General features: G+C 44.4%; 1 protein-coding gene across 5 annotated transcripts in view; it reads right to left on the minus strand.

Annotated features, from left to right (window-relative positions):
* Nucleotides 1–361: 361 nt before the first annotated feature.
* THRAP3 (thyroid hormone receptor associated protein 3) overlaps nucleotides 362–12,261 on the minus strand; it is a 75,200-nt gene continuing 63,300 nt past the window's right edge. For 4 of the 5 annotated variants that reach the window (XM_087446276.1, XM_004425953.3, XM_087446277.1 and 1 more), the window contains exons 6-12: nucleotides 11,939–12,111; nucleotides 11,081–11,192; nucleotides 9,728–9,812; nucleotides 7,377–7,564; nucleotides 4,773–4,968; nucleotides 4,187–4,330; nucleotides 362–1,948 (exon numbers count right to left, since the gene is read on the minus strand). In XM_087446276.1, the coding sequence (XP_087302402.1) occupies nucleotides 1,727–1,948; nucleotides 4,187–4,330; nucleotides 4,773–4,968; nucleotides 7,377–7,564; nucleotides 9,728–9,812; nucleotides 11,081–11,192; nucleotides 11,939–12,111 (1,120 nt within the window). In that variant the 3' untranslated portion in view covers nucleotides 362–1,726. The remainder of the gene's footprint in view (nucleotides 1,949–4,186; nucleotides 4,331–4,772; nucleotides 4,969–7,376; nucleotides 7,565–9,727; nucleotides 9,813–11,080; nucleotides 11,193–11,938; nucleotides 12,112–12,261) is intronic. The other variant, XM_087446279.1, reaches the window with a different exon arrangement.

Below are 12,261 nucleotides of genomic sequence, written 5' to 3' on the forward strand. Positions count from 1 at the left end.
TGCTGGGTGGTGAACACAAAAGCTGAGCGTGTTATCCACACCCCTTGAACCCGGCCCCACCACCTTGGAAGCCGAAGTCCTTGCTCATGACACTCAGTGAAAAAATCTGGTTCTCCTGGGATGTCCAAGGTACAAGATGAAGCAAAACCACGGGGATGGGAATGAGGAGTCACCAGCCAGCAGAGGAGTGGCTGAGGCTCCTCCCAGAACAACTGAGTGTGGGCTGGTGAGGATGGGGCTGAGCAGCAAGTCTGGGCCCAGCCCCACACACATTTTGTCTTTCAGGTTCCCTGAAGCTGCTGTGATATCCACCCCACCACCCCCAATACACACACACCAGGGTGACAATGACCAGAACCCATTTACATCTGCCACTTCATTTATTATTGTTTTTATTTGCAGGAGGAGTTGAAACAAATTTTAAGGGTGTTTTCATTTTTTTTTCCCCTAAACATGAATCATTCAAGTAAAACCAACTTAACTATAGAAATGTAGCAAAGTAAGGGGAAAGTAGCACAACAACCCAAGAGGCAAGGTTGGGGGGGAAGAGGTGGGTGCAGTCCGCATATAACATATGCATAAATGCCATATGATTCACCTGCTCAGGACCGCCTCCCCAGAAGGCAAGCACAAGGACCCATTTTAACAGGATGTTTTCCCCCCAAACATCTGAGAATGTTTCAACTTAAAGCTTAAGGTTAAAAAAAAAAAAAAAGGAAAAGAAAAAACAAAAAAAAGACCCCACAAACCACCCAGCCATAACCACCTTCCTTAATCGATCATAGGAGTTTCTTTTCATTTTATAAAAAGATTAATAAAAAATATTGAAAAAATTATTTTTTCATCTTATATTTGTAAAGATAATAGAATTCAGAAGTTTCTTAGAAAACAGACCAGAAACTGCTGTCCAGCTTCCACCCCTGTTGCCGAGAGGATCAGCAGGACTGGGAGGTTTGGGATAGTGGAGCTGCTGGTGGAGAATGGGAAGCCCAGCCCAGAAGAAATCAGAAAATATTAGGGTGGGGGACACACATGGGGTGTGGCCAGGAGCAAACCATGGGATACACGGCTGCGCAGAAAAGGGGAACACAAGGTGGTCAGAAAGGCCCTGAACTCCTCCTCGACATACAAAAGCGATTTTACAAAGATCCAAGCAGTTTGGTCCCAAACTGAGGTGAACACTTCAACGTTTATTCACATGCTTTGTTTTCTCTTTTAAGAATCAAAGTTGCCCAAATTAAATCTTTCTGCTAATGTTACTACATATGCCTAGAAAAAAAAAGAAAAGAAAAAGGGCTTTTAAAATCAGGATAAGGGAGAAGAGAATGAAAATCATCAAATAAGTCCTCTTAGCTCCAAATGAAATGAAATGAAGAACAAAACTGTTGGTTTCTAATAGGGAACAAACCAAAATCCAAGAATCGCTCTTCCCTCCCTACCCCAGCCCCCACCCCACACACCAACAACAAATGAGAAACACAGCTAAAACCCAACATGTTGTGTTCTGCTCAAGAGCTGGGCCTGACCCCAGGTTCTGCGGCCGGCCGCCTCTGTCCAGTGGGACGCAGCGCCAGGGATGCTTTCGGCTGTAGCAGGATTCTGCACATCCAGTGGGGGTAGGGGGTGGGATTTTCAGAATCTTCTAGAGGCTCCTCTGTTCAGCTTCTCACCAGCCATCTTCCCGGCGCCTCTCTCCCCTGGGCAGGGGCTCCCGTCAGAGTGGCCCCTACTCAGTTGTGGGCTGTAAATTGTCCTTCTCTTCTCGGTTCTCTGTCCCACTCTCATCGTCTTCAATCTCCCCTTCCTCCCCACTGAACTTGTCATGGGCCCATTTGGGGCTGGTGCTGGATTTCCGGAACATGAAACGGCCCCGACCCCGGGGAAAGGCTCCTCGGCCCCGGCCCCGGCTCACCCACTTCTCACTGCCTTCGCCTTCACGGTCATCATGCTGAGAGGAAAGAAAACCGCCATCAATGCCAGCCAGAGCGAAGCAGAGTAGCCAGAACCCTCTTTTCTGCACCCACTCAAATGTGACTTTCTCAAACCAACCTATGTCCCAACCCACTTTTCGCTCCTTTTCCGTCCTCCTCCCTGTTCTCTTACTCCAAAAATGCTACTGATTCAGATCCATGAGAATATTCAGTTGGGTGCCTTAGGAATTCTAACGCAGTAGCTTGGACATTATAATAATGACCACGATGATAAAGTCCTCACTGAGCACTGAAAGACCTTCACATGCACACTCTCATTTAATCCTCACGTCCACCCTATCATTATCACCCTCCACTATGCAAATGAGGAAACAGGCTTAGGAACTTGAAGTAACTCATATTATTTAGCATACTCATCTCTCCAAGGATAGGTTTGAGAAAGCCAATCCACCAAAACACGAAAAACTCTGTCTGATCTGGGATGTCAGGCAGCTAACAGAGAAAGCAACACTCAGAATACACAGCTGGGGCTCCAGCTCTCCTGGACTCTCCCCACCCCCAGCCAACAACAGGCAGCGAGACCAAGGGCAAATGACCTACCCGCTCATGGTCTCAGACTAATTAGTGGCAAAGGGAGGACCAGAACCTAGCCTCCTGTCTTGTATCTCCCCTCTTTAGTTTTTTATTTTTTTAAGAATTAGATTTAATTTAATTTATTTTTTTGGTGAGAAAGATCAGCCCTGAGCTAACATCCGTGCTAATCCTCCTCTTTTTGCTGAGGAAGACCGGCCCTGAGCTAACATCTATTGCCAATCCTCCTTTTTTTCCCCCAAAGCCCCAGAAGATAGTTGTATGTCATAATTGCACATCCTTCTAGTTGCTGTATGTGGGACGCGGCCTCAGCATGGCCGGAGAAGCAGTGCGTCGGTGCGCGCCTGGGATCTGAACCCGGGCCACCAGTAGCGGAGCGCGCGCACTTAACCACTAAGCCACGGGGCCAGCCCTCCCCCCTTTAGTTTTATGCAAGGAGGCAGTGTGGCAGAGTAGAAAAAACACAACCTTTGTATGTCTCACACAATCCCTGCTCTGATGATCTCATGAGAGAGAAGGAGGGATCCAACGAAAGACTAAATGAGACAGCATTTTGAAAACTAGAAGTCGCTGTTACCTCATCAGCCCCACGGCCTCAAAGAGTCTAAACCATCCACCCACACAATCAGGACCTTAGGCCCCTAGGGATCAGCTCAGCTAAAGGGCCACTGCTGCTTACCAGGGTTGCTTGGTCACCAGCCTAAACGTATCAGGTCAGCAGTGCTCCTTCAGGTGGCAGATAAGGGCAGGGAAAAGGGCTTTATATGACCTTTAATCCTTTCCCCTACAGCAGTCCCATTCCAGCACCTATTCTGGGCTCGGCCAACATTTCCCTAGATATAGGTTCAAGGGTCCTCTAGGAGTCTCAAATCAGCTCCCAGCAGCCTAGAAAAGCGAAGGTGGCTATGTACAGTTGTCTACACAACCACCTGCTTCCTAGCTGTGCAACTGACAACAGAGACCCATGCCAGCCCTTCTCATGGGTGATGGAGACTCAGCTGCAAGTCTACCTTGGTTACAACACTCAGAGCCACATCTGCTTGGATCTGAGTCTGCTGTTGGCATAGACAGGCCAAGAGAGCTCACCCATTGGCCAGTAATTCAACCTAGAAGAGCCCTAACCTGAGACAGGGAGAGAGGCCCAGAAGGTGCCTAGTATCTAGGAACGACCAACAGCTAAGATGAGAGAAGCCCCAGTGGCATTTCACTTTGGAGACAGATCCTCTTCCTCAAAAAGAGACCCTGAGCTGTCTTTCCCGTCGATCTTGCACTGGGGAGTGACAGAGAGGAACTGTGGCCACAGGGGAAGGTTGTGGTTCTATCCCTGCGTAAAGGCTGGAAGGAGGCTGAAGTTGGGTGAGCAATAAAACAAGTTTACAGACCAAAAGGGCAAGAACAACCCTTCCTGCTTATCCTGCAATTCATAAACATCTTAGATGATAAACCCTTTCAAGGCCAGGGCTGCCTCTCTGTACTGTACTGTACTGGAGTACTGGAACACTCGTCCCAGTACTGGACTGTCCCACAAGCACACATCCTCCCAGTGCAATATGCCTGCACACGTATTTAATCATGGTTTTGGACAGACCAATTAAGGCCTCAGTATCAGCCAATGAGTGTGCCAAAGGCCCTATGGCCCTTCCTGGTTATCCCCACACACATACCAGGTAATACTTCTTGCTCTTGGGCGTGTACTCAGGGTCCCACTCCTCCTCCCGGTTTCTCTTTTGAAAATCGTTGCTGCTGCTGCTGTTGTTGTTACCAGAATAGTTGCCTCTACCCCAGCCTCTCCCTCTGGCTCGAAACTGCTGTGGCAACAAACAGGGAAAAGGAACAAAGGACCATGTCAGGAATGGAAGAAAACAACTCCCCACATTCTGTTCAAACACTTTTCTGGCATGGAATAGACAGTTGTCCTCAGTCAACATGCTGGTCAACTGGTTTCTAGCCATTCCCTCTGCTCATCTCAACCTAAGTCTACAACCTAGACAGAAGACAACATGGCACAAGGGCTCCCCACACAGCACAGTCAAGATAAAGTGGGAAGCTCTGAGATCAGAAGCCCTAAGATGCTTTCTAGCAAAGTGATTATATTTAAACATGGAAAACCTGGGGAACAGGGAGCCACCAATTCTGGGGCCTATAGACCGATTACTTGTATCAAGCGCAACAAAACTGGTATTCTGATACACAGAATTAGAACTGGTGAGAGCAGAGGCTTAGAGAAACGGGGAGGAGACAGGGTCTTACAAAGGTCCCTCGAGCTCTGCCTCCTCTTTCACTTGGACCCACAAAGTCTTTGGTCCCCAGTCTTGATTTGTCAAAGCCCGTGGTGCTCTCCTCTCTCTCTTCTGTTTCCTCAGTGTATTCTTCTGCTTTGTAGGAACGAGATGACTGGGAGGAAGAGGATGATGACCTGGACCGGTCTCGTGCTCTCCGGTGCTTCCTATGAAAACAGAAGAGCCCGGGAAATCAGTAAGTCTCTAGGGTACAGCCCTTGGCTGGGGCTTCACGGATAAATAGCATGGGCAATCAGGAGTGCATCTGTGATGAAGACACTGAAGACAAGTAATCTAAGAAAACCCAACTCGCCCCCAATTTACCCACCCCGGGTACCTGAGGAGCTTCCTCCCAATTCTGTCAGTCATGTTCAGTGACACACCTATGTCTGAGCCTGTGATGAACATGGGACATACACGGGAAGAGGAACAAACAGAGTCCAAGGCCTTTGGTAGCTCAGTCTAACACACATGCGTGAATCAGAAAGGCAGAAGGAAACAAACATTGTATCGAGAGCCAAGATGTATCTGGTACTAGGAAAGAGGCTTTAAATATTACCATCTGTTTGTGCTTTATGTTACTTTTATTTCTCAATACCTGTCTTGTGGGGTTGCTCTAAAGATTAAAAAAACAATATGCTTACATTTGACACTGACATAGCAGGCATGCTGTAAATGGCAACTGTGATTATTCAGTATTATTTCCCCATTTTATAGATACGAGATTCAGGTGACAGAGCCGAGCAGAACCTGGATTCAAACATAGCTCTGACTAATTAAACCACTACTCCACATACCACCTCCCACTGAGCTCAAACAGGTTGTGTTATTAAGCATAAGATTTGGCGAAACTCTTCCCAGAGTTATTTCCCTCCCCCTTCCCTTCATCTGGGGGAAATTACAGACTAGGGCAAATTAGACTAATACGATGAGTCACTGTCTCCGTACTGGAGGTCGGTGCCAGCCCTGCATGTGGTAGTGGAGGAGGTTACCGGCTGCCTCTAAGGTGGCAGAAAGGCCAGGGTCCCAGGAGTAGAGGAGGACTTACAGGGAGAAGACAGCCAAGTGTCAATACCCTATCGTTTGTGTCCTCCCTTCCCTCAGTCCTCCTCCATTATGAAAACCACCTTGCCCCTCTTCCTACCCCCCTTACATATGAGAAGCTCAAGGACTTAAATATTTGAACCCTACTGGCTTTTTCTAGCATTTGCTGATAAAAAAAGGAAATCTAAGTTAACGTCACAGGATTCTTATAACTTAGATGTATAACTCTGACTCCTAGAAATTAGTGCTATTTCAAGACGTTTTCAAAAATAAGACTCCAAAAGGCCTCAGATTGAGTTCCAGCAGTGCCTTTTATTAGGTGTGTGACCTTGGGTAAGTCATTCTTTGGTCATATGAGAAAGAGTTCTTGTAAACTAAAGTGTGACATATGTTGAGAACAATGATATAACGATCACCTTTCTTGCCTCAATCATAGAATACTAGGGTGGCAAGAGACTTGTTCAAGGTTACACAGCAAGTCAGAGGTACACTATGTGTTCTAGAGAAAGGAATCAGGATCAGTAATCCAAACCCAACCTTGAAATGCTTAGGGGTTCTACTTGCTTTCCACCACAGGCAGTGCTGAGGACTACTATCCCCCACTTCCACTGCCTATTGAGGATTATCAGATCCTATATCTATAGGCAGCCCTGAAAGCTGCTTTGGCTCCTTATGCATAAGTAACACAGTGGAAGGGGAGACCAAGTGGAACAGCAGATCTGAGTTCTGATGTCAGCTGATACTTGTGTGAGCTCAGACAAATCGTTCTGAGCTTAGCTTCTTTGTCCTTCAATTGGCAAAATGGGTATCACACCAACTGTCCAACTTATCTCGAATTGTTATAAAAAAATGCATACGAAAATGCTTGCGAGCTGAAGTTCAGAAACAGCAGAAGTGGTACCGCATTTTATGGAAAGGTGTGGGGCTTGAACTTTGCTACATTTAATGAGACATGACTAAAGAGTCATGGAACTTTCAAAAACGTAAACAGAAATGACAGGACCTTGGCATGAATGCTTCTCTATGAAGTTCAACAATGCTACCTTTGTTTAAAGAGTATTTGGAACACCTCTCTTGGAAGTGTGTCTGTGAAACTAGTTTAAAAGGCATTTAAGATCAACAATCTTGTCCTATCTAGTTCTACCCTGTTTCTTTGACCAAACAGCGTTATTACCTGACAACAACTACGAGCCATTTCTAACAGAGAACCTCTCCGTGAAGACTTGTGATGAACAAAGAATATCTAAAACAACTGCAAAATGAACTTCCAAATGATGCTCCACACTGTCCCTACAGCCAAATTAACTGCTGATCTCCCAGGCGGCCTTCTTGGACAAGGATCACACCTACTTCAATGCAAAAGTTCTGTTTTCAAACTAGGGACTTACTTCACAGTTACATGGTATAAAAGAAGAGACTGCACAAGTTGTTGTCGTTCCTAACCTCAAAGGTCTGGTGTGTAGTCAAACGCGAGCAGGCAAGAGATCCCACTCAGGAGTCTGAAGGGGGTGAGAGACAGGGGCTTACGTACTTCTGCTTCTTTGATCCTTTATGAGTTTTCTCTGTTTTCTCAGCTGATCTTTCCCTCGAGTGGCTTGAGTCTCGGGAATCCACTGATTCTCTTGATTTACCTCGTTTAAGATCTCTCTCCTTATGTTTTTTACGACGTTCAATATCAAGGCGGAGATCAACAGGATCATCTTTGTATTTTCCCTCAGCCTGCCAAGAGAGACATCAAAACTAAGGTTTTTGTGATTCAGGGCTGCCAATTCAACCACCCCACAAACTGTGGTTTCTACTCCAATGGAGTGGTGTAGAGGAAGCACTGGGAATGGGAAGCACCTCACCCAAGCTTGGGAGGGTCAGAGAATGCTCCACAGATGTCACTTCATAAGGATCCCTTACAGAGGCCAAACCAGTTCTCTAAAACAATGATGATGATAGCCTTCTGAAAATGCTATATATTGATCTTGCTTTGTTTGTTTCCTCTATGGCCCAGTAATGACTCTGGCTAGCTTACAAGTTGAGAAAGCCAAAATCAGCTCTGGAAAGTGGCTGGTTAGGCTAGCTCAGGCTCAGTCACCACCAACAGTGGAAATGCTCATGTTATCCTTCCCCTGCCTACACTGGAGCAGCCAAACTCAGGGCTTATCCTCTACTTAGAATTAGCTTTGAGTACTGAGTCCAAAGACAATCAGAGACTTAAGCAGACTTCCAAAATGCTTAGTTATATTGACAAATTTCTCTAGAGAGAGCATATCAAAAACCATAAAGTGGCAATACCAGGTCGAACTTTATTAAAAAAAAAAAAAAGAAAAAGAAAAAAATCTTGGGGCCGGCCCGGTGGCGCAAGCGGTTAAGTGCGCACGCTCCGCTTGTCAAGCCATGCTGTGGCGGTGTCCCATATAAACTGGAGGACGATGGGCATGGACGTTAGCCCAGGGCCAGTCTTCCTCAGCAAAAAAAAAAAAAAAAGAGGAGGATTGGCAGATGTTAGCTCAGGGCTGATCCTCCTCACAAAAAAAGAAAAAAATCTTTTTTGCTAACTTCCTAGGAAGTGTAACTATCAGGGTATGTATGCTGCAGATACAGTATGAGCCCAGCAGCTCAACGGCCTTCCACCCCAAACCATCATGGCAAGGGCTTTCAACGTTCTTGGGAAACTCAATGAGGGCAGAGACATACGGTGGTTAAGGACATTATACACCAAGACTTGTCTCATGAAAGTAAAATGTCCCTAAAAGAGGAAGGAATGAGCAGTTCATGCTGTATTAACATTTTACTTACACAAACTAAGCTTTTTGTTGAAATAAAGTTTAATTTTTTAATTAACAGGAATGGTAGGTAGTAAATAGGTTTATCACGTTGTTTTTCAGAGAGGGAATGGGGCCTCTGCACCCTCCAAAGACAGAGAGAAATGCAGCTGCTGCTCCCTTAGGCAATGCAGACAGCACCTCTAATGAGTTGGCTTTGTGAGGCATATAGGATGATATCTCTTCTGATGTTTCAACCTTGCGTTTCACATGTTTCAAAACCTTGGGTTTCACATGGTTAATGCCAAGCTGGTGGGTACTTGGAGAAAAAGAAAAGGGGGATGGGAGAGAAGAAAGACTGCAAGAGTGCCTCTCATCACATTCAACTAACAGGACAAATTTGTTTGGAAAACTTGAAGATTAATATTTTTAGAAAAGGTTTCAGCAGCATTGGAAGAGCCATCTCTAATTTTAAATTTCAACTGTATATGTGAATGAAGGTCAATAAAAACTAAGATTCTTTAAAAACCCAAATCTAGTATTTCATAGTAAAAGACTGCATACAAGTGTTAACCTCTTAATAACAGTGTTTACGTGCACATCATTGCAAATGTAGCTGGGCTATCAAAGTAATGTTTAGCTTTAAAGTAACAGTAACCGACAGATGATAGATATGGTACAATGTTAGAAAAAAAAACTGGACCAGCTGTTTAAAACAGTCTACGAAGTTAAGATATGAATATTTCACTCTCCCCTGACATGCATGTCTGTTTGAAATCATGGTTGGAAATAGTGCATGTATATAGTTGATTTGATAATACTTACAAGCAGAAAAATATCACAAAAAGTTTCTTCTCTCATCATGGGCACTTGTTCCAAAACTCCTCTCTTTTTTCTCAAGCTCACCTCAATAGACTTTGGGGTCATTTACCATATTCTAACCACTTCACAAAGGTTGTTGATACATTTAATAAAAATTAACCCTTTGTAGTTCATTTTTAGAATTATGCCCATCCTTAAAAGAAAAACACAAACTTAAGTAGAGAGTAATTTAAACAAACACATTTCTGTCAAGTTCATGCCCAACGCACTCATTTTGTTGGAATTACTGATCAAAGCAACAGTTCACCTTGTAGCCAGGTTCCCGGGGACTTTTCATTTCGTCATGAGCCAAACCATGTTTTCTGAATGTACTGGGGGAAATGTCTATCCTCCTAAAATTGAAAACACAAAAATTGTTTAATATTCCATAGTGTGAATATAGTACGGGTAATATTTTAGTTTGTAAGTTGGGTAATGGAATCATAGGCATTCCTTTTTATTATGTTTCGTAACTTACATCCACGTTACTTATATCCTTTGCTTACATATTTGTACTTTCCCACAGACATGCACGTAGGCACACACACACAAAATCCCAACTTCTCAAACTTAAACTGAAGAAACTTCTTATTCCCTCCCTGTACTGTTACAGCCAGAAATACAGACTCACCTACAGCTATGCCTATAATCTCAAATTCACCTCAGGGCTATCTATGCCCTGCTAACCCCAAAGAGCAGTTCTCATCTTGGGAATTAGAATATAATGGCCCATTATTCACCTAGGAGATTAGGTCTAGGTGAGAAATAACTGCCTGGCATGTACACACATCCCCAAAGACCCTAAATCCAAGGCCGTTGTACAAACATGGTTCTCCTACCTACTGCAACAGGTTCAAGAGTTGACTAATAAGGAATTAAAAAGATAAGGTCAACTCTGTTTCTAGACAAAGTCCCTATTTGCTGAATAGACTCTCACAACCAAATGTGATATTCTTTAAACCTTCTGGGCTTTTAAACCCTTGGACATAATCCTCAAGCTTCCCTAACCCCAGCCCCTACCCCGTGCAAATTCGCTCAAAAGAAGTGATATATGAGGGCCGGCCCCGTGGCTTAGCGGTTAAGTGCGTGCTCTCCGCGGCCGGCGGCCCGGGTTCGGATCCCGGGTGCGCACCGAGGCACCACTCCTCCAGCCATGCTGAGGCCGCATCCCACATACAGCAACTAGAAGGATGTGCAGCTATGACAGACAACTATGTACTGGGGCTTTGGGGGAAAAATAAATAAATAAAATCTTTAAAAAAAAAAAAAAAAAAAAAGAAGTGATATATGAAATACACGGGTTGCTTAAAGAAACTTAACATTTGTTCTACCTATAGAAAGCTCACTGTGATCTCAGGTTACCATCTGCCAGCTCCAAGGAACACAAGAGTTCATCTACATAAAAAGGGCTGTGTATTCCTCAGGCCCAAACTGAGAAACTTGTAGGCACCGAAGCACATCCTTTCCACTCACAACTACAAATGCCCACTGCTATCCTAGAATCTGGAGGATGTCACCCTGAATTCTGCTGCTAATACACCTAACATGACAAAAACGATGAGTTTAATATCTGATGAACAGTCTTTTATGATGATCTCCAGCGTAAGGCTGAGGTCCTCACCTGTGTATTTCTGGGCTTTTCTTGTTTTTAGCTGCCTCCTGCTCAGTTCCTCTTTTTAGGTATTTAGTAAAGCGTTCATGCAATGTCATTCCTGAGGACCCAAAGTGATGCTCTGTGGGAATTCAAAGGAAAACACGTTATGCTATCAAAGGCAGACACAACATCCAACTCTTCTGCATGAACCTGCAGCCACACAGATGTGACTAAAGTAGTCAAAACCATATAACAAACATACTAAAAAGAGGAAGGAAAAAAGGCTGGTTCAGACACAATCCAATGTCGGGCACTGGATTTCCACTGTAGCTCCCTTATATCCTAGGACATGGATACAGAGAGAGACACCTGAAGCCTACTATCCTTTGAATCAAAGCACCAATTCCTGCTTGAGTTTCAATTTCAGATGGAACCTGTAACTGGCTCAACCAGCTTCTACATCACCTTCTCTTGGCTATTCCCCAACCCGCCCACCTCCATTTGCCCAGGAAATGGTAAAATAATGTGGGGAAAAAATCCATACCACAAGGTCCACAAGATACCTCTAGAGGCTTCCACCTGCTAGACAGGAAAAGACAGAGGTGCTAGAAAAGCCACATTTCATACCTCCTTTCTCAAGCATTTTAAATCTTCATGTGAAAAATTTTACTATTCTCATGATCACAGGTTACTATTAGCATTTCAAAATATTCAGCTCTGTAATTAAAAAATGGAAACTCCTCCCTGGAAGGAATTTCCTTCAAGCCAGGCCCTAGCTTCAAAGGCCCTTTTGATGAGATAAAGGGCCCCACTCATCCTTCTGCTTGTAATAGAGGAAGCTAAGTGGGTGGAAAGGGAGCCTGAGCAGGCTGGGTCTGGACTCACCTTTAACATGGTGAACAATGGTCACTATATGCTGGGCAAACAGTTCTGAGGGGCTCCGCTGAGACTGAGCTGACTGTATGTGCTGGAAAATGGAACGAAACTCCTGTTCCTTTTTGTTGCTATGGACTAGATCCCGACAAAGCTTGCGCTCCTGAGCCAATAAGCCACTGGGTCTGAAAAAGAAACACAGGGAGGCTCAACGTAACAAGATATACAAAAGTCAGAACACTTAAACCCTAAAGATATAATCTATTTTTTTCAAAGAGTTTTAAATTTATCCACAAAGTTCATTCTTCTCTTCCTACCAAAGTTCAAAATAACCT

Source organism: Ceratotherium simum, chromosome 22, assembly GCF_057802395.1.
Source record: "Ceratotherium simum simum isolate JZ-2026a chromosome 22, ASM5780239v1, whole genome shotgun sequence".
In the NCBI taxonomy this organism is placed as follows: Eukaryota; Metazoa; Chordata; class Mammalia; order Perissodactyla; family Rhinocerotidae; genus Ceratotherium; species Ceratotherium simum.